General features: G+C 53.5%; 1 protein-coding gene across 2 annotated transcripts; it reads right to left on the reverse strand.

Moving 5' to 3' along the window:
• Positions 1-72: 72 nt before the first annotated feature.
• On the reverse strand, positions 73-27,817 carry AXL (AXL receptor tyrosine kinase). Of its 2 annotated transcripts, XM_045531639.1 has the most exons (20): positions 27,251-27,817; positions 25,966-26,188; positions 25,587-25,687; positions 24,788-24,964; positions 20,147-20,227; positions 19,903-20,018; positions 16,090-16,300; positions 15,638-15,777; positions 14,956-15,106; positions 14,717-14,743; positions 12,370-12,502; positions 11,986-12,077; positions 9,465-9,560; positions 9,257-9,334; positions 7,789-7,881; positions 7,273-7,394; positions 6,551-6,660; positions 4,194-4,353; positions 3,541-3,677; positions 73-1,919 (listed from the first exon to the last, which is right to left on the reverse strand). In XM_045531639.1, exons 1-20 carry the CDS (start codon positions 27,333-27,335, stop codon positions 1,568-1,570), a joined length of 2,685 nt encoding a protein of 894 aa, XP_045387595.1. In that variant the 5' UTR covers positions 27,336-27,817; the 3' UTR covers positions 73-1,567. The 2 variants fall into 2 exon arrangements, with proteins under 2 accessions (XP_045387595.1, XP_045387597.1); XM_045531641.1 differs by lacking the exon at positions 14,717-14,743.

The raw sequence follows: 27,817 nt of genomic DNA on the forward strand, positions 1-27,817 counted from the left end.
TGCTGATAAGGAAACTGAATTACCAGGGAGAGGGGCCATATCACAGCTGAATGGAGACAAGAGGAGACGGAATTGTGATTACAAAGTTTTATGTGACCTGAGCCCCTCCAGAGGCACCAGAGTCCACACTCAGTACTCGGGGGGTGAAGGACTGGCTCAGGGGGGCAGCATGGCCCAAAAGGAGGGAGATCGTCCATCCCCTGGGGGAAAGGAGGCATCCCTAATTGCATTGCACAGGCTTGAGGGGGCCACACCCCCAGATGAGGAGAGGAGGAAGCAAAGGTGGCTAAGAAGGAGAGGGGCACACAAAAGAATAACTACAGTGTAAACCTTGGAATCGTACCAAATGTTCTACACCTGTGGACCCTTAGAATCTTAGAACATTTGAGTCTTAGAACTACAGTCCCTAGAACTTTAAGATTTTAGAAATGTGGATTCTTGGACCCTTAACTATAAGCCTAGAAAGGCAGAATGCAGCATAAAACCTAAAGGTGTCCCACAATAGAAATGATTAGAACTTTGGTGCCTAGTTAGTCACAACTGAGTGTGAGAATCATAACTTAAATGCTTGGGATCCAGAATCTTGGACCAATACAATCTACAGTGCCTTGAAACATAGAACAGACCAACATTAGAATCTTAGAGTTTAATAATTTAGAATCTTGGAGCATCTGATCTAGAATCTGAGACAGAATCTAGGTTCTTAGACTAAGTCTTAGAATATCACATCTTGGAACATCAGACCTTAGAATCTCCATCTTTAGACTCTTGGAACTTTCAGATTTTAGAATCTTAGACCCTTGGGATCCAGGATCTCATTCAAGAGAAGATATGATTTTAAAGCCTCAGAAACTATAATTCACAATCATTAGAATCTTAGAACTTAAGAAGATAAAATTTTGAAGCCTTGTGATCTAGGGTCTTATTATAGCCAGAGGATCTAGACTCTAAGAGCCTTAGAACATCAAATTTTAGAAAAGTACACCTTAGAACTTCCACGTCTAGAATTATAGAATCTTTAGAATTATAGACTCTTACACTGTAAGGACTCAGAACCCTAAAAAAATAAAATCTAGAATTATAGAGCCTTAGATCCTAGAGCTAGGATCTTAGAGCTTTAGAACATACATCTTAGGGTCTTATCAAGAATCTTAGAACCAGAAAATCTAGAGCCACAGAATCTCAGAGCCTTAGAATTTCCGTGTCTTAGAACCTTAGCGATTTAGAATTAGAGACTTCGGAATTTCAGGTCCTTAGAACCAAAGACTCATGGCATCTTTGAAACATAGAACCTTTGAATCTAGACTCTTTAAACCTTAGAATCTAGAATCTTGGAATGTTAATCCTGGGAGGACCCTTAGAGATTGTAGTCCAACCCCTTTCTTTTACAGGTGGTGACCCTGTGGGACAAAGAAGGGGGAGGATCTGTCTGGGATGGAGGTGGTATGGGGAGGAAGATAGGGCTGCAGTTGGGGATGAGGCCTGGGATGGGAAAAGGGGGTGGGGCTTCCCCCAGTGGCAGTGCCTAGCTTGGGTCCTGAGAGGGAGTCCCAGGTGGAGGGTTGTCTCAGGCGCCATCCTCCTGCCCTGGGGGTGCTGGGGAGCCCCTGTCAGCAGGCAGAGGGGGACCAGGGGCTGTGGAAGGGCAGAGGACATAACGTCCGGCAGGATGGACCTCCGCTGCAGTGAGACAGCTACAGGAATCCTTAGGGTCAGGCTGGGTTGGGGGGTCAGCTCCTCCAGCAGCTCCAGGGGGTTCTGGATGGCCTCCACCCTCATCCATGTTGACATAGAGGATTTCGTCAGGCTCCTGGGCAGGGGGCAGGGCTTTCAGCGTGTTCTCCAGGTCTTCCCGCAGCTCTGCAAAACTTGGCCGATCCCGGGGGTTTAGCTCCCAGCACCGGGACATCAGGGCATACCTAGGGCAGCAAAGTGAGGAGTGAGAGACTGAGCAGAGGCTCAGAAAGGGAGCGTTCTGGAAGTTTGGGGATATTTTAGGACACTCAGGGGACTGGGGGCATTTCAGGGGTCTGGAGGGAACCTCAGCAGTTTGGGGGCATCTATGGGATTTGGGAATTGTTAGCAGTTTCTGAGGGGGTTCCTGGGAGACTCAAGAACAGGGAAGGGTCTTGGGAAACCTGTCTGGTGTGGGGTAGTGTTTTACTGAGGATTTACTAGAGCAGAGTGTCCCAGTGTGGCTCTCCAGAACACACTCCAGCATCAAAGCCTTGGAAGTTGTGCTGGTTTAAAATATGTCCGTAAATTCTTTGACCCCCCCCTCCCTGCAAAAGGTGGAGACTAAATCCCCTCCCCTTGATTGTGGACAGGACTTAGTGACTTGCTTCTGACTCGGTAGAAGTGACAGTGTGTGTGACCTCTGAGACTAGGTCATAAAAGGCATTGCGGCTTCCTCCCTGCACTTTCTTTTGGATCACCATGTCATGAGGAAGCTCAAGCAGCGCTATTGAAGGGTCCACATGGCAAGGAACCGAGGCCTCCTGCCTCAGCCACATGAGTGAGCCACCTTGAATGTGGTTGTCCAGTCCCGACCTTCAGATGACTGCAGCCCCAGCTGGTATCTCAACTGTAACCTCCTTGGAGACCCTGAGCCAGAATCACCCTGCTAAGCTGTTCCCAGACTCCTGACTTTCAGAAACTGTGATATAATAAATGTTTGTTGATTTAAGCTACTAGATTTTGGTGTATAGATTACTGATACACCAGCAGTGCAACCTCTGCCAAATGACTCACTCTTCATACCTGTCTACCTCACGTGGCTGTGGTAAAGATCAAATGAGTTAACCCATGCAATGCTCCGAAAACAGTGCCTTCCAGTAGGTTCTCCCATCCAAGTACTAACCAGCCCTGACCCTGCTTAGCTTCCAAGATCAGGTGCACTCAGGGTGGTATGGCCATAGACACTTCCAGTAAGTTCTATAAAAATGTTAGCTATTATTGTTACTGCCCTCGACTCTTGGAATACCCAGGGATGACCAGGGGAGTTTGAGGCCCCAGCTGTCTCCTATTGACCCAAGCAATATCCTCTCTTTTCCCTCCAAGTGCTGGCCAAATGTCATGCCTTTCGTCACACACCCTGATGCTGCAAAGTTGATAAGCATGTCCTCAACGATCCTGCGAACCTCTCAGAGGAGATCTATGAGTCTGCAAACTGGAGGGTTCTGCAGAGAGGCCTGGATATTGAGCATCTGCGGGAAGTGTGGGGTGCTTAGGAGTCTGGGATGAATTAGAAGTCTCTGGGAGTGGAGGTCCCAGAGGCAGGGCTGCCAGGTAAGGCTGTGCAGTTATACCTCACTATGCAGGAATACCTGGCTGGGGGGGCGGGGGCTGATCCAGCCTGCACCCCATGCACAAAGTATAGGCAGAAAGGGCACCTTCAGCTAATGTGCACCCAGTTGGCCAGTAGTAGCCCTACGCAGAGCATTGGTAATGTTAGCACTGGATATGTTAGGACCATGTGGGGGTGCCCTGGGGTTTGGAGTGAATTCTGAGACTGAAGGAGAGGGTCCTGAGGGTCCTCACAGTCCATCCAGACAGTCCACAGGCTGCTTCAGGCGATTTCCCTGGCGCAGGTAGTCGTAAATCTCGCTGTTCTCCACTCCTGGGTATGGGGTTTGGCCCCGTGTGGCAATCTCCCACATTGTTACCCCAAAGGACCACTGTGAGAGGAAGAGGGGAGGGAATTAGAAGGTCTCTCCTGCACAAAGTCACCCCCCAACACACAGGTCCATGGGTGCACCCACACTTATGTACACCTGTTCACAGCTATCCCTATGGTGCATCCCAAGTATTCAGAGAGATTTGCTAATGTTGGCACAGGTATGAACACACATATAGGCGACTTTTGTGGATGCATAGACATGCTCACCCTCACACACATTTACACACTTCATGGACACGTGATCTCAGTGTCACCCTGCACTCCCTGGCTGTACACACTGTGTGAGTTTGGGCACATGCATGCACAGTCACTGCTGCTTTTCCGAACCTAAACTTTCCACGCTGCCACCATGCACGCATGGGTCTATATATATCCCGGGCATTTGCACACCACTGTTCACGGACACCCACCACGCCCCCAGATGTGCCTAGCACCCGTAGCTGCCGAGGCACAGCATGAGATGGTTAGGCCATGCCCTCCCACTGTTCCCCACTCCTGGCGGGGGCATACATACCACATCGCTCTTGCTGGTGTAGACACGGTCCGCGAGGCTCTCAATGGCAATCCACTTGACTGGCATCTTGGCGATGCGTCCCTGGCGGTAGTAGTCCCCATTGTAGATTTTCTTGGAGAGCCCAAAGTCTGCCACACACACGGACATGTTCTCATTCAGCCTGCCCGCATTGGGGAGAGAAACGGTCAGGATGTTGGCCACCTCCACCAGGATGTCTGCCCTGGCTCTTGGACACATTCGACCTCCTGCCCTCACTGCCCTGCCTTGGGGATGGGGATCTGTTGCCCAAACCCTCGCCCCAGTCTGGGACGGAATTGCTTCACTTCTTGTTTCCTCTGTAAAATTAGGATGGAACAAAGGACTTCTAAAGGCCTTCCCAGCTTTGGCTTTTTACAGTCCTTCCTAAGGCTCCTTGGGTTTGATTCTCTGATTTTAAAAAAAAAAGTTTTCTTTTCTTTTCTTTTTTTCTTTTTTTTTTTTTGTGAGTCTCGCTCTGTTGCCCGGGCTAGAGTGCCGTGGCATCAGCCTAGCTCACAGCAACCTCAAACTCCTGGGCTCAAGCGATCCTCCTGCCTCAGCCTACTGGGTAGCTGGGACTACAGGCACGTGCCACCATGCCTGGCTAATTTTTTCTACATATATTTTTAGTTGTCCATATAATTTCTTTCTATTTTTAGTAGAGACCGGGTCTCGCTCTTACTCAGGCTGGTCTCGAACTCCTGAGCTCAAACAATCCCCCTGCCTCGGCCCTCAGAGTGCTAGGATTACAGGCATGAGCTACTGCGCCCAGCCAAAAAAGTTTTCTTGAAGTATACTACACACACAGAAAGGTGCCCAAATCCTAAGCGATAAGTAATCTGGTGACAAGGAATCGTAAGTGATAAGTAATTCAGCTCACTGAATTTTCACAAACATGTCTGTGCAATCAGAACCCAGGTTAAGGAACAGAACACGCACAGGACACCCACACAACACAACACCACACAGCTAAGAAAAAGACAAACTACCGATATGCACAATAACCTGGATTAATCTTAAAAACGCCACGCTGTGCCAAAAAAGCCAGACGCCAAGGAGTGCAAACTCCATGAGCCCACTGTGTGACACTTAAGAACAGAAGAAACTTGTGTTGGTGACAGATGTTAGAATAGTGGTTACGTGTGTGTGGGTGGCGACTGAGAAGGGGCATGAAGGAGCCTGTCGGGACTAAGAAATGTTCCTACCTTAATCTAGTGGTGGTTATGTGGGTCTATACACATAGAAAAGTTCATTGAGCTGCATATATACAATGTGTGTATTTTAGTGTGTGTAAAATATACATCAATTTTTAAGCATTAAAAAAGAAAGAAAAAAATTCACATTAACAGTCTCCAGTGCTCCCTTCCAGTACATAACATCCCAGGGTAGCTACTGTCTTCACTTCTAACAGCATGGATTACTTTTGCTTGATTTTGTGCATTATATAGATAGAAGATTCCCTGATTCTTGCATCTGACCTGGAATTCTATGTATCAAGAACGTTGATTAGATCCTGGGTCAAGATCTAATATAAAAGATATTTTGGTGGACAACTGGAAGAATTTGAAGATGGCCTGGTTCTGGCTTATATCCTGCTTGGGATTGGTGGGGAGTCTGGTCTCCTTATCCAATGGGGCCCCTCCCCAAGGGCAGCCCCAGGCAAGGCACTCAGCAAGGAGAGGGACAGAGATGAGGCTCACATATCACCACCCGCATCAGTCACCTCTGCCCCTTTGCTCACCTCACGCTGTATGCACTGAGCCTGTGCTCTGTTCTCTTCTCTTTCCACATCCAAATTACTCCTTCAAGATCTCAGTTCATGCATGGCCCGTCTCGTCCAGGAAGCCTTCCCAGATCCCTTTGCTGACTTTTCTATCTCAGTTCTTTTTTTTTTTTTGAGACAAAGTCTCACTCTGTTGCCCAGGCTAGAGTGCCGTAGCGTCAGCTTAGCTCACAGCAACCTCAAACTCCTGGGCTCAAGCAATCCTTCTGCCTCAGCCTCCTGTGTAGCTGGGACTACAGGCATGCACCACCATGCCCAGCTAATTTTTTCTATATATATTTTTTAGTTGTCCAGCTAATTTTCTTTCTATTTTCAGTAGAGACGGGGTCTTGCTCTTGTTCAGGCTGGTCTCGAACTCCTGAGCTCAAACGATCCACCTGCCTCAGCCTCCCAGAGTGCTAGGATTACAGGCATGAGCCACAGCGCCCTGCCTCTATCCCAGTTCTAAGTTTTGACCTGCTCTGAGAGTCTAGTCCCCTTTCCATCTTGGGAAGGGAGGAGGGAGCCCCTTGGGAGGCAGGGGTTCGGGGGTGTCCCCGAAAGGCTGGACACTCACATGCAGTTCCTGGCAGCCAGGTCCCGGTGTATGAATCTCTTGGTGCTCAGATACTCCATGCCACTGGCGATGTCCGCCATGAACTTCACCAGCATCTGAGTGGGCAGGAACTGGGGGCCAAGGATGAGGAGAACAGAGGTCAACAGAGGCCCCGAGGTCCATCTCTCCACACTTCCTCCTTCCCTTCTTGCCCAGCTCTGCCTGCAGTGGTTTCCCATGGCTCTAAGAATTAAATCCAACCCCTTGGAGTGGCCTACAAGGCCCACTACAATCTCCCCCTGCCTTGATCTCTGATTTGATCTCCGACGTTCTTACCCTTGACAGACACTCCAGCCAGGGGCCTCCTATCTGGTCTTCAGACAAGCCATGCTTGTTCCCGCTTTCAAGGCTTTGCCTGTGCTGTGCCCTCTGTCGGGACTGCTTCCTGCCCAGAGCTCCAGACATCCTCCCAGCCCCTCCTCCTTCAAGGTCATCTCCTTGCAAGGCCTTCTCTATCCACCCAAACTAACGGCTTGGCCTCCTTATCATATATCCTTCCTATGACTTAAATGATCTTGCTTGTGTCTTTGTTAGCTTGTTTATTACCTGCTGCCCTCACCGTATAACAAGCTCCATGAGAGCAAGTTCTCAGTTACCCTGGCCTTCCTGGTGTCCGAGCAGTGCTGGGTACCTGGTAGGTGCTCAGTTAATACTTATGGACTGGGTGATTAAATGCCTCTCACCACTGGCTGGTCTCCGAGCCGGGAATAGAGGAGGAAACTGTGTAGGTCTCCATGTTTCATGAAGGGTAAGATGACCACAGGTGCCGGGAAGCCCTCTCGTTCAGAACCCTGGAAACAGACACCTGAGCCCCCCAGGTAGCCCCGTCACTCCTGCCAGGGGAAGGCAAGCCGCCCTCCCAGCCAGACTCCAGCCTCTCCTCCCTCCCCCTCAAATCTTGCCTCCATGTTGTTTCGGGGGATGGGGGACGGCAAGGACCGAGCTTCAGAGAAGCCATTTCCAGCAGAGTTCCCAGGGATGTTTCCGGAGCCCTCCTGGGGAACTCAGCTATTTCTGGGAATGGTCAGAGGTCACATTCCAAGCTCAGGGAGAGTGGGAGGGAGGAGCCTGCTGACCCCCGAAGGAGGGGGTAGCAGGGAGCCTGGAGGTTTGATCTTCCCAGTGCCAGAAGGAAGGGTCTGCCCTCTGGGGTGGCCCCCATGGGGCCCGTAGACCCCTTGACTCGGTCCCTCTCTCACCGATGAGCCTCATGACGTTGGGGTGGTCAAATTCCTTCATGCAGACGGCTTCACTCAGGAAATCCTCCAGCTCCGACCTCGTGCAGATGGCAACTTGGGGGAGAGAGGACAATGGATGAGGAGGAGGGGAGGGAGGACTCTTTCCCTCCTCCTCCTCTCCATCATCATCATCAGTATCTCATCTCCCTCAAACATGATTAGTAAGTATCAGATGCTGTACTCCATGCTTTACATACATTAACTCACTTAATCCTCTGAGATGCTACTATTATTATCCCCATTCTAAAGATGAGGCAACCAAGGCATAAAAAGGTTAAGGAACCTGCCCAAGAGCACACACAGCTTGGAAGTGGAATAGGCAGAACTGAAACCCCGGCAGTCTGGCTCCAGGGCCCGCGTGCTCACTACCAACTAGGCTGCTTCCCAGCACTTTCCTGCCAGCTCTGGGGACCCTGTAACATTATCATCCCTTTCACAGTTCAGGACACTGTGGCTCATGGAGGCAAACTGACTTGCCCAAGGTTACACGGCTAGGATTCAAATGCAAGTTGAGAACATAGCCTGGCACACAGCAGGTGCTCAATAATGAACGAATGAGTGAGTGGTGACTCTATAGCCTGAGCTTTTAACTGCTGTCATTCAGCAAGGATCGTTCCTCCTTCACCTCCAGCCCCAGCCTGAGCCCGCTGTGCTCCTCCCTCCCTGTGAGGAAAGGACTTGCTTGGCCCAGGACTTCCTGTGTTTTGTGACCCTGAACTGGCTCCTGCCCTCTCTGATGATGTAACTAATGTAGCTGGTGTCCACGTTAACAGCACACTCTACACGCCACTCCTAGCATTTAGCGCTTTACAACAGCTCTGATCGTTTTTTCCAGATAAGGGAAGGGACAGAGAGCGAGAGGCACTCGCCTGATATCACGCAGCCGGTGAATGATGCAGCCGGGTGTGCCTCATTCCACACCTTCTGCTGCTCTGCTCTGTGTCACAGGGGCTCACCCCTGAAAACTACATGTCCCAGGCTCCCTTTCCTACTTGTTTCCTGTTGGGATTTACCAATGGGAGGCACCGATGGGAGACTGGCAGGTGACAGGGAAGAGGGGAGAAGCCAGGGTCTTTCACCCTCCCTCTCTCTGCCTCTGGTAGTAGCTGTGTCTCCCTTACGTTTTTAGCTCCCACAAAGCAGCCCCTAACTCTGTGGTCCCAACTCCTGCCAGGCGTCCCTGGCCACGGGCTCTGGTAACACCACTTCCTCCCTCTGCCCTTCAGTCTTTCCACCACCTTTGTAGTAACCTCCCTATTTTCAATTCCTTCTGTTGAAATACCTGGTGTGGGCTCCATTTCCCATCTGGAAGCACTGGGGTTCTATGCTGTGGCTAATTTGCCATTACCTTTCTGCTTTCCTGCCCCCTCGGGGGCACAGGGCAGGGGCTGGGGGTCCCACACGTGTGCACATGCATGCACAGACTCACTCTTCATCGTCTTCACAGCCACTTTGAGGACGGAGTCGTCCTGGTTGAGCTGGCCCTCCATCACGGCACCGAACTCTCCTGTGGAGGGCAAGGGAGACGTTGACTTCGGGTGGGACCTGTGGGGACTGTATTTCCTATAGTGGGGTGAGGGTGGGGAAGTGAAGGATGTCAGGGTTCAGGAGGATGTGTGCATGCTGGGGGGATTCACCTTCTCCCAGGGTCTTCCCCAGGGCCACCTTGTGCCGGTCCACCATGACATCCCGTAGCTTCTCCTTCAGCTCCTCACTGATGCCCAGGCTGTTCACTGCATGCAGGGGGGTGGTCAGAGCCATGGAGCAGGGCTGACATTCAGGTGACACTCACCAGTAGGGACAGACCCATTGTTGAAATACTGACATACTTCTGCATTGGTTCAAAATTAGCTACTGCCCTGAGCCTCCACCCTAGCTACTCCTTCGGTCCCCCAGAACCTTCCCTCAAAGCAGCAACTAAAGGGTTAAGGCCTGGCCACAATCTTGCCCCAGTAGGCACCCTGGTGGGTCAGCAGCCTGCTGTATCAGTTGTTAAAAATATTTCTTCTTTTTGGCTGGGTGCAGTGGCTCACACCTGTAATCCTAGCACTTTAGAAGGCCAAGATGGGAGGATTGCTTGAGGCCAAGAGTTCAAGACCAGCCTGAGCAACATAGTGAGACCCCATCTCTACAAAAAAAAAAAAAAAAATTAGAAAAATTAGCTGAGTGTGGGGCATGCCTGTAGCCCCAGCTACTCGGGAGACTGAGCCAGAAGGATGGCTTGAGCCCAGGAGTTTGAGGTTGCAGTGAGCTATGACCACTGCCTTTGTGCCCAGGCAACAAAGTGAGACCCTGTCTCCAAAAAAGACATTTCTTTTTACTGAAATATAATCTGCACAAATCATAAGTAAGCAGCTCAATGGATTTTCACAAACCAAACCCAACTGTGTAGCTAGCACCCAGGTCAAGAACAGAACATGACCTGCTCTCCTAGGGGTAGCTACTTTGTGGACTTCTCTTACAATAGATTAGTTTTCTCTGTTTTGAAATGTTATAAAAATGTAATCATGTAGTATGTTCTCTTCTATGTCTGGCTTCTTTTCATTCAACATTATGTGTATGAGACAGTTGTAATTTAGTTGTTGTTAGGTATAGTTATAATGTATTCATTTTCATTGCTGTGTAGGAACAGTTCCTAAACGAATTGGTCTCAGGAGCCCTTTACATTGTTAAAATTATCAAGGGCTACAAAGAGCACTTATTTATGTGGGTTATATATGTGTCAATATTTGCTGTATTCAAAATTAAAACGGAAAAATTTTTAAAACACACATGCACGTGTTCCGCCAACTGTGGGAGTGACTGATGACATCATCTCAGGTCGGGCTCTGGAAAACCCCGCTGAACGCTAGTGAGACAACGTGAGTGCAAAGGGCAAGTAACGTCGTGGTATTAGCTTTGACCTCATGGACACCCTGCAAAGGTCTCAGGGACCCCAGGGGACCCGGCTCACACTTGGAGAACTGCTGCTGTCTGTTATTCTGTGAAATCGCTATGACCTTGCTGCTGCTTCTTTCTCCTCTTAAGTAAATGTCTTTCCCAGCCCTTTCCAAACACCCCCCTGGGGCCCTGGAAGCCTCCTCACTGTGTGCTAGGAAGAGACCCAGCTCTGTCCCTTTTCTTTCTGGACTTCAGTTTCCCCAATGGGCAAGATGAGGAGATCTGACTGGGCCTCCGAAGTCCCTCCTTAGCTGGGACCTTCCACCCCACTCTACGATCCTCTAACAGAGACTCTATAGTTGTCAGATTTATGATTTTTCAAAATTACAAAGGTGTATAGTACTGAGACTATCATCTTTCAGGCCAAGATTGATTCTTTTTTTTTCTTTTCTTCTTCTTTTTTTTTCCCCTTTTAACCAAGATCGATTCTCTCTCTCTAACATTCTATTAATGTAATTCCAAGAGGCAGTAGAGTGTGGCAGTTAAGAGTATGGACTTCAGAGCAAAACTGCCTGGGTTCAAATCCCAGCTTTCCAACTTCTCAGCTGTGTGGCTTTCAGCAAGTTACTTAACCACTCTGTGCCACAGCTTCCTCATCTATGAAGAGGGGATAACAAGTACCTGCCTCCTTGGGTCGTTGTGAGGATGAAATGAGGTGACGTGTGGAGATTGCTTAGAATAACACCTGTCATGTAGGGAGTGCTGTCTGTCATCATTGTCATCATCACCATCATCTAATCTCAACATTGTCTCATCATCATCATCATTTTCTACTTTTTTAGCTGACTGGCTAATTTTTTCTATTTTTAGTAGAGACGAGGTCTCACTCTTGCTCAGGCTGGTCTCGAACTCCTGACCTCAAGTGATCCTCCCGCCTCAGCCCCCCAGCGTGCTAGGATTACAGGCGTGAGCCACCGCGCCCGGCCCCTCATCATCATTTTCCTCCTCCTCATCATCTTCAACATTACCATCACTATTACATGTTCTAAGGTCCCATGGTTTTGAGGTTTGGTCTTTCTAAGATTGACTGTGTCTAAGATTCCATCATTCTAAGGTCCTGCGTGGTTCCACAATTCTGTTGTTTCTAGGGTCTGTGGTTCTAACACTCTGGCATTGCAAGGCTTTCTCTTGGCTCATGCATCTACAGAAGCCCAGCAGGTCAGATTCTCTATAGTCTTTAGCCCCAGACCAGGGCAGCGAGGTACAGCATTCACTTACAGGTGGCTTCAGTGGTCCGGCGACTGTAGGACTTGCGGACGCGGTACCTGACCACTAGTTCACCTCTTTCCACTGTTGGCTCAAACACTTCTCTGGGGGGATGAAGAGAAGGTGAGGGCAGGGACAAAAACACACGGAACCCCCTCCTTCTACCAGCAGTTAAGCGATTGCCATCCCAGCCCCAACCCCTGACTGCTCTTTCCTCTAGCATTTGCTGAGCATGTCTTGGACTGCTACCTTCTGTCTTCCATTCATTCCTCAGCCCCTTGCCCTCAGTGCTATTCTTGGTCATCTTTCCTCCAGCACCAGCCTTCTCATTGGTCTCCCTGCCTCCAGCCTCTCCATCCCAGTCCACCTAAGCCTCCCCACGTAGTTTCAACTCACCCATAGCGGGTCTCCTTCTTCCGCCGGTAGACAAGGAACAGGGCCAAGATGAGGATGCAGGCAGCGGCCACAACTGCTCCCAGCAATACATACCACCAGGGCCACGAGAAGGCAGGAGCTGGGGGCTCACTCACTGTCGGGGGGCATGGGAGACACGTCATGGCTAAGGCCCTGGATTCATCTCCCTGGGACCCAGGGGAGTGATGCGAGAGAGAGGCAGGAGGCATGGAAAAAGATGTGGACATACTTGATGAGGTGTGTGATGAGTGGATTCCTGTACCCGAGGAGACTGGGCTGGGCTGGACAGGACATGCAATGGATGTGATGTGTGTGTGCATTGAAGTATTAATAGAAGAAGTGTGAAACGTGTAAGATGGGTGAGCTAAGAGGGGGATGGATATTTGAGGAGTGTGCAGTGAGTGTGGAACGGGAGCAAGAGATGTGTGTGCAATGGGTTATGAGTGTGCAAGGAGGGCTAAGTGAACATGAGATAGGTGTGAGCCAAGCTTGCGTAGCATAGGTGTGTGTGAGATAAGTGATGACGGTGCCAGGAGAGTGGGCTTGGGTGTGGAAAGCAGGCGAGTAGAGAAGGGAACGCATGCAGTGTAGGGGGTGCATGAGGCATGTGCATTACACATGCAAGGAGTGTGAGGTTGGTGGGCAAAGGACTAAGGCACATCTGAGCAATGACTACAAAAGAGTTTTCATAAAGCATGCAACAGGTGACATAAATATATAAAGGGGCACAGTGAGAGTGCACAGTGCGGGATGGCTGTTGGAGGAGTTTGGGGTACGCGAGGAGGGAAGAGTAGAAATTCAAGGAGTTTTTTTTTTTTTTTTGAAACAGAGTCTCACTCTTGCCTGAGCTCGAGTGCCGTGGCGTCAGACTAGCTCACAGCAACCTCAAACTCCTCGGCTCAAGCAATCCTCCTGCCTCAGCCTCCCGAGTAGCTGGGACTATAGGCATGCACCACCATGCCTGGATAATTTTTCTCTATATATTTTTGGCTGTCCATATAATTTCTTTCTATTTTTAGTAGAGACGGGGTCTCACTCTTGCTCAGGCTGGTCTGGAACTCCTGAACTCAAACGGTCCTCCCACCTTGGCCTCCCAGAGTGCTAGGATTACAGGCATGAGCCGTCATGCCTAGCCCAAGGAGTTTTGGATACGAAGAGTGAGCAATGATTTTTAAGGATGTGGCTTCAGTGTGAGAGGAGCATGCAGTGAGAATGTAGAAGATGTGAGAAGGGCAGGTGAGGAGTACGGGATGCATGGAAGTCAGTGCAAAAAAGGGTGGGAATGGCGTGGAAAATGGTTATGTGCTGAGTGTAGAGGGAGCTCAGTGTGAGTGTGTGTCGGAGTGAGAGGGGTCAGGACTGGTGAGGGGTGAGAGAGTATGTCTAAGTGGTGTGGGATGAGTGTGCAAGGAGAGCTGTAGGGTGTGGGATGGTTGTGGACTGAAAGTTTTTCAGTTTGCAAGGAGGGATGTATGGTGAGTGTGTACAAGGTGTGCAGAGTTTGTGGATGAAAAGTGTGAGTGTGCAATGGGTTTGGGAGAAATGAAGGATTATAATGGTATGTACATGGAAGGAGGGGGAGATGAGTGTGGAAAGGGTATGTGAAGAAATGTAGGAAGATACTGAGGAGTATTTAAGGACAGTGGGTTGAGATACAAGAGCTGGGTTATAATAGTGCTAGGAGGGTACAATAGGTGTAGGAGAAATGTTGGAGAATTGTTGGAGAAATATTTGAGAGGGATGGATGTGGGGAGGACACTCCATCCATCCCTCTGTCCATCTGCCTATCCATCCCTCCATTTATCCATACATCCACCCATCCATAAACCCACCCATCCATCCACTCACCCATCCATCCACTCACCCATCCACCCAACCATCCATCCATCCATCCATCCACTCACCCATCCATCCACTCACCCATCCACCCACCCATCCATCCATCCATCCATCCACTCACTCATCCAATAATACATCTATCCATCCATCCACCCATCCACCTTCCATATACCCATCCATCCACCCACCCATCCATCCATCCACTCACCTATTCAATAATCTATCTATCCATCCATCCACCCATCCACCTTCCATATACCCATCTATCCATCCATCCATTCGTCCATCCACCCATCTACCATCACTGAGTACCTACAACATGCTGGGCCATTCTAGGCACCCCCATCAAGGACCACACAAACCCAAGAAGTAGATTAGAGTGATGAGTTTGAGAAACAAGAAAGGGATGTTGAGTGAGTACATGTGATGATGAGGTGCTCATGGGGTGTTGAGGGGAAGGAGGGAGGAGAGAAGGTGCAAAAGCCCTTACCCAGCTGGTGGATTGGCTGTCCTTGCCCTGTGAGGAGAAAGGACAGAAGGGAGACGTGCTCAGAGAGGGCAAGACTGGTGTGACACGGGTGAGGGAGTGAGGCTACCGTAAGGCTCAGGGTAGGAACAGAGCCTGGATTGGGGGAAAACTGAAAGGTACAGGGAACAAGTCAGGGGTGTCAGGGAGAGACAGGTCCTTGTGGGTACGCTGAAGCAGGTTGACCACGGCTTTGGACTTACCTGGGCGCCAGGGCTCCAGGGGCACAGGGAGGCTCCAGGGCCCATCCCCGGCAGCAGTGTAGGCTGCCACGCACACCGTCAGGTTGGGGACAGGCCCATCCCCCCGCAGCTCCAGGGTCACCTCTCGCTTTAGCCCTATGTCCAGTAGCACCTAGGAGGTCCATAAGTGGCATCAGGGCAGAACCCCAAGCCCCCAATTCTTCAGCCTTCACCCACCGCCCATCTCTTTTTCAAAGCCCTCTCCTCATCCTCCAGTCCCTCATGCCCCTCCTCTACCTCCCCTTCATCTCTCATCCCCATCTTTTCATCTTCATCTCTACATCCCCTTCTAACTTCCCTTCCCATCCTCTCTCTCCACCTCCGGGTGACGCTAGCCCAGATAGTGCCCTCGTGCAGGTTAAGGAAAGGTACTCCTTCCTCCAGGTGCTACACAACCATCTGCTGTAAAATTGTTGTAGTAAACATATAAATCTACTTAAATGCTTTTGCTGTGGTTCATAAATAGCCATTTCCTACCCCCTCCTTCGAACCCCGCCTTAACCTCCCCAGAATATGCTCCCCTAGGAGTAGTGCAATTGTGTACCACCCAGCCTGCACAACTGTCGTGTCTGTCCTGCCACCTTCCCTCCCCATCTCCCTCCTCCCCCAGCAACTCTGCCCCAACCCAGCCAGCAGCACCCACCTCGGGGGTGTCCTGGCCTCGATACGCCAGCCGGTACCCTAACAGGGTGCCCTGCAGGGGCGCCCTTGGCTCCTGCCAACGCACGAAGGCCTGGCTCCCATTCCGCATGGCACTAACGTTCTCAGGGGGGCCCAGGGGCACTGGAGGACAGGGAAGAGGGGAAGCTGGCACCCCCACCTCTTCCTGACCCCCTCCCCTGTTCCCAGGAAGTGGGGGCAGGGTGCAAAGGGCACGCGTGTGGGCAACTCGTGCAGGCCTCCTGTGAGCGGAAGCACAGGGGAGAGGAGGGCTGGGAGAGATGCCAGGGGGCAGCACGGAGGGGTCGGGGACTGGACGGGAAGGACACTGAGGCCACGTGGGGGAAAGGGGTGAGAGGAGACGCCGGGGGTGGTGCTGACGCAGGCAAGGTCCAGCGGGGCAGTGGCGACGTCTCCCTCTCCAGCCCTTCTTACCTCCCTCCGGCGTCTCCACAGGAAGCCAGTGGGTCCAGGCTGAGGGGCCCTGGCTGCTGGCACACGCCACGCGGAGGTGATAAGGGGTGTGAGGGTGGAGGCTGCCCAGCCGGAGTTGGTGGGGGGGCACGGATGCTTGCAAGGTGAGGGGCTCTTCTGGGGGCTCTGGCTCTCCCGGCCAGCTGCCCACCCCATCGTCTGACAGCACAGCCTGGGGAGAGGGAAGGGCGTGAGGACAGAAGGACACCATCACAGGAGGTGGTCACACAACTCTCGGCTGTGGTGGCCCTAGTGTGACTACCCAACTTCGCAAGGATGTGTGTATGTGTGCTGTGTGTGTTGCCGCGCCATGCCAGGACAACATGGGCACCTGGATTTGCAAAGCAGAGACCCTACAGCTGCACGATGTGGCTCTGTCACCACTTATAAAAGCCACTTCTGGCAAGATTCCTTTCCCTCTCTGAGACTCAGTTTCCTCTTCAGGAAAACGGGGGCTTAGAGGATCAAATGCCTTAGGGATTATTTGAAGATTAAATGTAGTTATGCCTAAAGGATGCCACAGCGTATGGCAGGTGGTCAGCATCGATACTAATGATGACAGCTAGTGTGATGACAGTAATAATACCAACAAATACAAGTACGATACTGTGAGATCCCGTTTATATGAAATTCTACCACAGGCAAAGGCAACGTCCTACAATAGAAGCCAGAAGACTGGTCCTCTCTGGGGACTGAGGGAACCTTCTTGGGGGCTGGAAGGGTCTGTGTCTTGTTTTGGAGGGTGGTGACATGGCTGAAGATGCGTGTAAAACAATCTAGGTGGGAGCTGAAGATTATGCATGTTATGTATTGTCTTAACAAAAGAAAGAAAAACACGTCCAACATTTATGGAGCACCCTTTACAAATTGAATTCATTTGACCTTCACATCAACCCCGTTGTACTGTGGTAGGTATTATGTCTATCCCCATTATACAGATGAGAACACTGAGGCCCACAGGAGATGGAATCACTTGTCCAAGGTCACCAGTTTGTCACTGATGAAGCTGGGACCTGAATCCCACCCTGTCTCTAAAGCCTTTGCTCTACTTACAGTAACATTGTTAACAATAGCAATACCTCTTGTCTGTCCAGAGAGGCAGTGTAGCCCCGTGCTGATGGATGCTGGATCCCGGGCTCAAATCCAGCCTGCACCATTCCCTACCTCTGTTCCTCAGTTTCCTCATCTGCAAAATGAGATAACAACAGCAGCTCCCTACTTTGCGGGGTTGACTGAATTGGGGCATGTACGCGTTTAGAAGGCTGCCTGTGCATATTGAGTGTTTGTCGTTATTATTTCATGTTTGTGTGAGGTTGCCTGCACGGTGGCACAGGCTCACGGGCACACCTCCCTGGTCCCCAGGAATGGCATGATCAGGGTGGAGGGGGCCACAGCTAGGGTACACAGCACCTGGCCTTCACCCTAAAGCCCCCGACCACACTGCCACACAGCATGTCAGGAAGGAGTTTACTACTTAAGAGTGTGGGTTCTGAAGCCAGATTCTGTGGCCTAAGTCCTAGTTTGGATGTTATTTTTTGTCTGACCTAACCTGAGTGCCTTAACTTCTCTGGGTCTCAGTTTTTGTCTGTGGAAAATGGGCATCGTAATCTCTACTTGTCAGGATATGATGTTTAATAACACGATGCATATAAACCGGTTTGCACATTGTCATATCAATAGCTAACATTTCCTGAGTGCCAAGTATGTGCCAAGCTCCCTGCTAAGCACATTCCTAGAAGAACTCGTTGACTTCTCACCACCAGCTTTTTGGGGTCACTTTATTTTCTCATCCCCATTTTACAAATGAGGAAATGGAGGCCCAGAGAGGTTCAGCAGGTTGCCCAAAGTCACACAGCCTCCACGTGGGGAGATGACACCACCATGAGACCTGGGGAGGAGGGCGGCAGATGGTGGGTAGCAGGAGGGGGTGAGGCTGTCCCCATGCCTGCTCTCTGACCCACAGCGACAGACGGGAAGAGGAACCTCTGCCTGGACAGAGGGGAGATGGGTACAGACACTCCGCCTCCCTGTGCCCACTCCCACTTCTCTTTTCCCTGGGACAGCTGTGACCCTCCCACTGGAGCCTTTCAGCCCCCAGCGCATGAGCAGCAGGAAGTGAGACCTGGAGAGGGAAGAGGACACACTTCTGCTTTCTTGGGGACGCTTGATGGCAGTGGGTGGGGGTGCAGCTAATGCCTGACCTGGCGTTTGAGGTCTCCCAAATCTGGCTGGCCTCAGAGATTGAATCTCAGCTTTACCCCTCTAGCCATGGTGGGGGAGGGGGACACTTCCTGTCCCTGGTCCCTGGGCCTAAGTTCCTTACCTTGAAAATGGGAAGATTAACAGCCACTGTTAGAATGACAAGGCGATGCTGTTGTGCCCAGGGTCCGTAAGTGTAAGAAAGACATCTCCTGTTTAACAGAGGCTCTAAGTGGTCTCCAATGAGGTTAGGAGCAGGGTACGGCTTTGGTGAGATAAGGGTTTGAAGCCCCGCTCTGCCGCTTCCTGGCTGTGACCTTGGACAAGTTGCTTAACTACTCTGAGCCTTAGTTTCTTCATCCGGAAAATGGGTGGATCCATAGACCCTCCTTCACAAAGCTTTAACACAAGGCTCAGCACACAGTTGACACTCCATAAAAGGTGACCATTAGTCATTACTGTCATTTCCTATCACAGGCACTGTCTCATCCTCATCTCCAGCTTCCAAATCTCAGAGAACTTCAGACCAGAACTCGGCCTTCTATCTACAGATCTATGTGTCTTGTTTTGTTTTTGTTTCTGTTTTTCTTACTCTAGAGTAGGAGCGACTTCAGGGCAGAGGCTGGGTCTAGCTCACCTCAGTTGTAATGCATTCTTTTTTTTTGTTTGTTTTTGGAGACAGAGTCTCTCTGTTGTCCAGGCTAGAGTGCCGTGGCATCAGCGTAGCTCACAGCAACCTCAAACTCCTGGGCTCAAGTGATCCTCTTGCCTCAGCCTCCCGAGTAGCTGGGACTCCAGGCATGCGCCACCATGCCCGGCTAATTTTTCTATTTTTTGTAGAGACGGGGTCTCATCCTTGCTCAGGCTGGTCTTGAACTCCTGAGCTCAAGCGATCCTCCTGCCTTGGGCTCCCAGAGTGCTAGGATTACAGGCGTGAGCCACCGCCCCCGGCCCATGATGCATTCTAGTGAATATTCCCTACTCTGTGTCTGACCCTGTGCCGGGCAGTAATGAGGAGCCAGTGGTGACTGGGACAGCTCCAGCCCTCACAGAGCTCACAGTCCAGTGGGTGACAGACCCACCTCTAGACAGTGACCACCAGGGTGGTCAGGGATGGGATGGCAGAAGCACACGGTTGTGGGTACCCAGTGGTGACAAAGGCGGCTCCAGGCCCTGCTATCTCAGGTCCCCCACTCTGGCTAGAGTAAACTTCACTCATACTAAAAATAATTCAAACCACTCATAGTTTTTGACACAATTCCTATGTTCCAGATACTATTTTAAGTTGGTCACTTGCATTCACTCACTGAATTCTCACAGCAAGCCTTTCAGGTAGGCACGACCATTATGCCCATTTTGTAGATGATAGAACTGAGGCCCAGAGAGGTTAAGCCACCTACCCAGGCTCATGCAGCCAGCAGGTGGTGGAGCCAAGATTCGAACCAAGAACATCTGGCTTAACTTGAGGCTCTACTGTCTCTCAACACACCAGTGGCTGGGAAAGCTTGGCCTCCCAGGGGCAGTGTGTGTGCAAGGATCACTGAGACAGAGGACAGCCAGGTCTGGGGGGCTCACCTGCAGGGTGCAGTGGGTGAGGGGATAGATGCCGCTCAGGCCTGGGGTCCAAGCCACCTCCAGCTCCGTGGGCTGGCGGGAAACCAGGCGGAGGTCACGGGGTCGCTGGGGGAGCACTGTGGACAGATGAGAGAGGGACTGACTCTGGGGGGTTTTGCCCAAAGTTCCCCACCCTGCACTCTGCCTCCCCTCTGACCCCTGACCCAAGCCCCACCCTCTGACATCCAGTTCCCTTTCCTGTCACCTTTGATGGTGGCTGTGCGGGATGTGGTGACCCCTTTGGCGTTATGCGCTTCACAGGAGAAAGAAGACGTCTGATTCAGGCCTGGGGAGTCATGTGAAGGAGGGGCCCAGTGTCAGAGAGGGGAAGAAGGGGCTCCCAGGCCACGCCGGGCCACCCCCACCACACCCAGCCTGACCAGGGTCACTGGGGAGGGGACGGCCGAGCATGAGGAATACAGCCTGCATCCCCGACACAAGGACAGGCACACAGCCTCGGCCCTACCCCCCCCACATAGCCACACACACACACACACACACACACACACACACACGCACACTCTTTCTCTCTCTCACACACACATACTCTTACACCCAGATAGAGACACACATACGCACACACTGACACACAAAAACACAAATATTCATACGCACACAGACACACACACAGAATTGCACACACTTACATACATGCACAGACACACACACTCATGTTGACCCGTGCAGACACACACAGAGGCGCACATACCTAACAGACATGAACTTGAGGAAACAAGCCCTCGTGGGCGTGTGTAAATGGAGAAGTGTGGGTTCACTTAGGAGCTCACCTCCCACCAACACCTCTCCCGCTCCCCCTCGCTCCCCCTGCTCCCGCCACACTAGCCCCCTGGTGTTTCTGGAAAGTACATGTCGTTGAGCATGTTTCCACCCTGGGAACTTCTCCGCTTGGAACAGTCTTCCCACAGATGTCCCAGGGCTCACGCCCTCCCTCCTTCATGTTTGTCACCGGAGTGACCACCCTGTTTGAAATCGGAGCCTCCTCTCCGCATCTGGCCTCTGGCCTGCTTTACTCCTTCTCTTTGTCTCTTCTCATCCCCCAACACCATCCAACACAAGAGCACAGACACTCAGACACACACAGTACACACGGCCGTGCGACATGTGGCAGTCCCCCCTTATCCGTGGGGTTTGTTACCCTCAGTCCACCACGGTCTGAAAATATGCAATGGAAAATTCCAGAAATAAACAATTCATAAGTTTTAAATCGCTCCCCGTTCTGAGTAGCGTGATGAGATCTCACGCCGTCCCGCTCTGTCCGCCGGGGACATGAATCATGCCCTTGTCCGGCATCTCCATGCCGTATCTGCTACCCGCCCATTAGTCACTTAGCAGCCCTCCGGGTTATCAGATCGATTTGTTCTCACCACGCCTGTGTTCAAGGAACCCGTATTTTACTTAGTAATGGCACCAAAGTGCAGCCTAGTAATGCCTGCCATTCGGATATGCCAAAAGGAAGCCGTAAAGTGCTTTCTTTACGTGAAAAAGGGAAAGTTCTCAGCTTAATAAGGGAAGAAGAAAAATCTAATGCTGTGGTCGCTAAGATCTACAGTAAGAACAAATCTTCTACCTACGAAATTGGGAAGGAAAAAGAAATCTGTGCATATTTTATATAGAATTCAGTACTATCTGCAGTTCTAGGCATCCACGTGGGGGGGGATGGGGGTGTCTTGGAACTTACCTCCCAGGGATAAGGGGGGGACTGCTGTACAGGGACACACACACACAGTGACAGGAGGTAGAGAGGACCAGGTCTGAAGTCTGCTGGTGCAACTGCACTTCTGTGTGTTGTTCACGCCAGCGCTCTGCGTGAAGGTGCGGACGTGTGGATGTTGTGTGCTTGTGTGTTGGGTATCTCTGTGTGTGTGTGTGACTCCTGTGCTTGTCCCGCGTGCGTGCGCCTGTGTCCCCACCGCCGCGTTCGGGCGGGAGGCGGCCATCCGCAGACACAAAGTTTCCTTCTCTCCGTCAGCAGAGGGAGTGGAAGCGGAGGCCGGAAGGGGGTGGGCAGGGAAGCTCCTCAGCTGCGGCGGCCCAGGCGGCTGTTCCCAGCCAAGGTCAGGTGCCCGCGCGCACCCGCAGCCCCCGCGGCCAGGGGGAGGGACAGGACAGCCCCGGGCGGCTGGCCGGAGAGGGGGCGGGGAGCCTGGGTCCCGTCCAGCCACCTGGCACGTGGGGCCCCGCCAGGGTCACCGCGCGGAGCTGGCGCCACGGGCCAACAGCCCTGGGGCGGCTGGAGGGGGATGCTGGAGCCGGGTCCTGTTCCGACCGCAGCATTCCTGCCCCCGCCGTGAGTCACCGGGGGCGCCTGCCCACCCCAACACTTCCGGCTGGCCTGGGGGTGCGGAGCCGGGATCCCCCTTCCCAGGCCCCTGCACCTTGAGGGAGGGGGACGGGAGAGATGGCCTGAGACCCTTTCCCTCCAGCGGGCTTTTGCTCCAGGACAGGAGGCAGGAGGACAGGGGCAGGCGGACTCCAGATGTGCTTTCCAGATGTCCTGCCCCACCCCCCCTCTCCTCCCCTCTTTGCTTTTCCGAGGGAATGGGAGGGATGGAAAGAGGGGGGCATGGGCTGAGTCAGATAGAGAGACCGACACACACAAACTGACAAAATTCCTTCGTATGCACCCCCCCCAACACACACAATGAATCACACTTACACACACAAAGGCCGTTACTGGTACACATACACAGATAATGCAGCACTTACTGTCACAAGGGCTGATGCTGTCACAAGCAAAGTGACACAAATACACAGTGACTTACACGTGTACACGTAGGGGCTGACACTGATGCACAAACATAGACACACACATACGCAAATAAGCCCGTGTTGGGACCACCACGTAAACACACAGTCACACGTGTACACATTGATTACAAACCCCTGGCAACCTGATATACATCCATCTAGGCTGATCGTGACACACACAAGCCTCCCTGCATATTGAGATAGACACACCAAGCAACAAATGTACATTGGGGTTGAAGGGGACAGATACACACCACGACAGGCAAGGTTCATGTTGAGTTGCTCACACACAAACACATCGACACATGCACACATGCAGCCGAGCCTCATCTGCGCCCAAACACAGCTGCGTGTGCTCAGGTGGCTTCGCGTTCACCGAGAGGCAGACTTACACGAAAACATAGTTTCGTAGACACTCAGGCCTGGGGCAGACACGCAAGGATGGACACACTGCCACACGCACAGAGGCTGGCACAGACATGCACATACACACTGGCTGCTGAGCACCGGAGGTCCATCGCAGGGGGGCTCAGTGCACACACGGGGAGACCAGACTGAAGCGGAGGGAGTAGGTGCTGCCCTGCTGTAAGGGCCACACAGACACACACGCACACACACGGACATAGGGGCCCATGGTGACAGAGTCGTGTATACCAACATGCTTACCCTGTGACATACACACACAGACAGCCAATAGGAAACACACCAGGTTAACCGCGGACACACATCCTGATGCTATAAGGAAGCAGAAGCCCCCGCCAGGACACACTCCCACCGCTACAGGCACAGCTGTGAGCTGAGCTGTCACTTCCAGACAGAGAGGTGTGCACAGTAGCCACAAAACACACTACGCCCCGTGACACTCCACTCTCACACGAACACAGAGAGGGACAGATCACAGGCTGACTCTGCCGTACTCTGCCTCACACACGCACTGAGACGTCCACAGACGCCAACCGTCCACGAGGCAGGCCTTCATGCCAAGAGGGTGATGCTAACGGATATACGACACACAGATCCTGAGGGACATGGACACGTACCCAGACACGTCCCCACACTGAGACGCACAGAGACCCTCTCACACACGTGCACCCCCATTTCTCCCCCTCCCTGGGATGGGGTGGGACTACCCCTCCCCCTCCCTCTCTCCTCCTGGGTCCTGCCAGGCTGACTCAGGCCCCATCCCGGGCCCTAGTCCCTACAAGGCCACTTGAGCCATGGGCCTGAGTCACCCCTCTGGGGGCCGGCATGCACATCACCACTTCCTTGCAACTCAGGGTCCCCGGAATGTTGGGAATGTGGGCACCTCCCTCCAGCCAGGAGGCCCCTCCTCATCCCAGCAGCAGGAGGCAGCAGGTGGGGGGTTTGGGTCCAGCCGCCTGCCCTGACTGAGCCTCCTCTGTCTCTCCTGCCTCAGTAAGGGGGAACCCCCAGAGTGCAGGGTTCCCCAGCTCTGCCTCTGGCCACTGTGTGACCTCAAGCCAGGTCCTGCCTCGTCTGTGCGGTGCGGAAAGAGGTGGTCCCCGGGAAGGAGAGGGTTTCTGTCCCTCAGACTTCCCTGTCCAGTCTCTCTCCGTCTTGGGCTACCTCTGTGGCCCATCCCTTCCGGTGTCCTTCACGCGCTTTCTCTGTAACTGTCCCTCTTTCCTACTTTCTCTCCACTCTCTTCTTTGGGCTCTGTCCCCTTAGGGGACCCAGGCTGGACATCCTTCCTTTGATCAAGGCCAGCAGGGCCGGAGGGGGCAGGTTATGCAGGGAGGTGGGGGAGAGGGGGGCGTGGCTGATTCCGGTGCCCTGCCTGGGTCAAGGGCTGACAAAGGGGCACCAGGCCCACACACACTTGGGCCGTGGCACAGCTCAGAGGAAATCCGGGACAAAGAATGCTATTCAGAGAGAGAGGGGGCAACGGAGGGAGCGAGGCAGAGACAGAGGCTCAGAGACAACACAGAGAGAGACAGTCAGAGGACAGGACAGAGCAGACACTCAGCGGCAGCGAGGGCTCCCTTGGTTCCCACTTCCACCCTGCCCAGCCCTCTACGACCCTCCACGCTGAGCTGACCCACATCCCCAGGCTCACCTGGAACACGCAGGCTGCGCTGGGGGCCGTGGCCCGGGGCTGGGGCCAGGGGGACATCGTCCTGCAGCCACAGTAGGTCCACGGGTTCTGGGGGGCCCTGGGCTCGGCAGCTCAGGTTGAAGGGGGTGTTGGCGGCCACAGTCCTGTCCTCAGGCTCCTCCAGGAAGTAAGGCAGGCCTGGGGGGGGGGGCAGTGGTAGAAGCTGGGGCTCCCCTGAGCTCCCCAGGTATCTGACCCACCCCTGGGATGCTGGAGGCTTTGGAAACCAGACCCATGGCGCGGGGTCTTTGCTCCCCCAGGACGCCTGAGCTTCCTTCAGCTGTTTGCTCTTCAGGCCTCTGTCCCCAAAAGACGTGATCCCAGTGCCTGATTCCCCCCAGGTCAGACCCCCAAGACATCTGAGCCTTTATGTCTCTTTTCTACAATGTCTGACTCCTCATCTCATTTTACTGGAAAATGAGGCCCTGGGGGCTGGGGGAGAGGGGAAAGCCTCATACCCCTTATCCCTTATCTGAGCCCCGGAATGTCCTACCCCAACCGGCTGATGGCTGAGGCCTAGGACATCTTAGGACATCAGACAACCCTTAAGATGTCTTTTTCCCCAGGACATATAATTGCCCAGGGCTCACCTCCCCATAACTTAGGGACTCCCAGCTTCCTGATCCCCCAAGATCGCTGACATTCCTAGACTGTAGGTCCCCCGGGGTCACCCTGAGTCCTCCAGCACAGGATTCCTGACCTCCCACAAATTGCTCCCCATGCCCTCCGACTCCTCAGGACCTCTGACCCCAGAGCTCACCCTCCAGCCCTACATAGCCAGGCTGGGACACGAAGGTCTGTCCTCCCAGGACCACCAGACACTGGTACCGTCCTGCGTCCGAAAGCTGCAGGGACGAGATTCTGACAGGACAAGGGGAGGGACAGAGAGGTTCGGGGTCAGAGCTGGACACTGAGAGGGCATCGTCAGAACTGAAAGAGGGAGTCTAGACTAGAAACGCCTAAGAACGATGAAGTTCTTATAAGAACTATTATTAACTCATTTTACAGAAGAGGAAAGCGAAACCCCGAGGTTACATCACATGCTCAAGGCCACACGGCGAGCAAGTGGTCAAGCTGGGGTTCCAACCCAGGTGGGGCTCTGTGTGATGGGGGTGGGATGCAGGGCCGTGGCTGGACACCTGAGCTGGCTGACCACTTTCCAGTCATCCTGCCCGTCTTCGCCCAGGGGCACCTGCGTCTGGGTGCTGTCCGCCAGCTCTAAGACCTGTCCATCCCGAAGCCAGGTCACCTCAGGGGGCTCCCCCTGAACCTGGAGCTCACACCGAAGGGTGCCCATGAGTCCTCGGGCACCTGTAATGTTCCCTGGGCTCCCCGCAAAGGGGTCTGCTTCAGCCCGTGCACCTGCAGGGGAAGAGTTAGCTTAGGAACTCCCGGTTCCTTCTGGCGCTTCGGTTCCACCCTGTCCCTGCCTGCCCACTGGCTGCCAGGACCCCGCCAGGCCCTTAGGCCCACATAGTTGTAGGGTGACCTCAGGGGGGGGTGGAGGGTGGAGACTTCCCAGGGGACTGGGATCCAGCATCCATCCCGCTGGGAAGGAGGCCCAGATCTGGCAGCCTCCCATGCCCCGGGCTGCCGACAGGGCCAGCCCCTGCCCGCTCTGGCCGCCCTTAGGGTCCCTGGAGACTTAACAGATCCTGGAGGGGAAGAGAAGGGGCTGAGAAGGAGAAGGGAGGGAGAAGACAAGAGAGAGAGAAGAGAGAGAGAGAGAGAGAGAGAGAGAGGCGCCAGAGAAGCCAGAGAAAGTCAGGAATGGGGAGACAGAGAGAGGAACAGAGAGATCGAGACAGAGATGGAGAGAACCCCCCCTTGAGAGGGGGGACAGAGTCACGGGGGGAGACTGAGCGCCGGGGTGGGGAGGGAGGGAGACTTAGGGGACATGGAGAGGTAAAGCCAGAGGTGGGAGAGACAGAGACGTGGCCCCACAGGGATGGTGGGGCCGGAGGCAGAGACACAGACGAGACAGAGACCCTCCTCCGAGGGGGAGCGGACAGCGGTGGGGGCAGGACAACCTGGGGACGTCTGACAGGGACAAGGGTTTTCCCCGAAGCCTCCTCCCGCTGCCTGACGAAGTGCTCCTTGGGGAAGATTCCTCCCTCCCCCCTCGGCTGCCCCAGACTCCAGTCCAGCGGCCATCCCTTCCCCGAGCCCCTCGGTGTCCTTCTTCCGTCTCTGGCCCTCCCTCCCTCCCGCTTTCTGTTTCTGGCCCTTCTGTTCCTCTCAGTCTCCCTCTCTCCCGCTGCCTCTCTCGGTGCATCTCGGAGTCTCCGTGGCTCCCGGTGTCCCTCGTGCCAAGTCCCCATTCTGTTGTCCCAGGGAAACTCCCTCAGCAGCCCAGGCCCCCCAACACCTGCCATCCACCCCGACCTCCTCCCCTCCCTGCCCCAACGAGCCCCCATCACTCACCCTTGGGGGCCAGGCAGCCCCAGCAGCACAGCGCCCAGCACCAGGCCAGCGAGGTCCTGCCCATCCTGGGGCGCCACCACGCCATCGATGCCAAACTTTGCTCAGAAGTTGCTGGGCACCCCGCAGGGGAGGGGGCAGGGCCGGGCTGTCCCCGGCCCTCCCCCCAGCTCCGGGCTCCCCGGATTTGGCACTGCCTGCCTGGCACAGCGGGGGCCCCTGGGCCGGCTCTGCTCCACGGCAGCCGCCTTCCCCAAGCTCCCCTGCCTCGTCCTGTCCCTCCCAGACTTTGGGCAACCCTTTCCCCGCCCCTGGCTCCCCCCCTGCCTCCGCCCACCAGGCTGAAACCCGGGGGCCACCTGGACCGTGAGGGGTTAACTCTGAGAGGAGAGGACCGGCCCTGTCTTAAAGGGGCCCAGGAGGGAGGCCGAGGACGCCGGGAAAGGGGACCCCGTAGGCTGCGCCCCTAATCCTGGCCCAGTGAGGCGGGAGGCTGTGCGTCTCTCTATCCGGACTCTGGGCGCTGTCCCTCCGGGCCGTCTGTGTCTGGTAAACATTCCTCCAGAACTC

Source organism: Lemur catta, chromosome 19 (assembly GCF_020740605.2).
Source record: "Lemur catta isolate mLemCat1 chromosome 19, mLemCat1.pri, whole genome shotgun sequence".
Classification (NCBI taxonomy): domain Eukaryota; kingdom Metazoa; phylum Chordata; class Mammalia; order Primates; family Lemuridae; genus Lemur; species Lemur catta.

Coding starts and splice junctions, on each gene's coding strand:
- AXL (XM_045531639.1), bottom strand. CDS start 27,335: ATGGCGTGGTGGCGCCCCAGGATGGGCAGGACCTCGCTGGCCTGGTGC. Junction 25,688..25,965: donor AAAGTGGTCAGCCAGCTCAG/GTGTCCAGCCAC, acceptor TTGTCCTGTCAG/AATCTCGTCCCTGCAGCTTT. Junction 20,228..24,787: donor GCGCAGCCTGCGTGTTCCAG/GTGAGCCTGGGG, acceptor ATGACTCCCCAG/GCCTGAATCAGACGTCTTCT.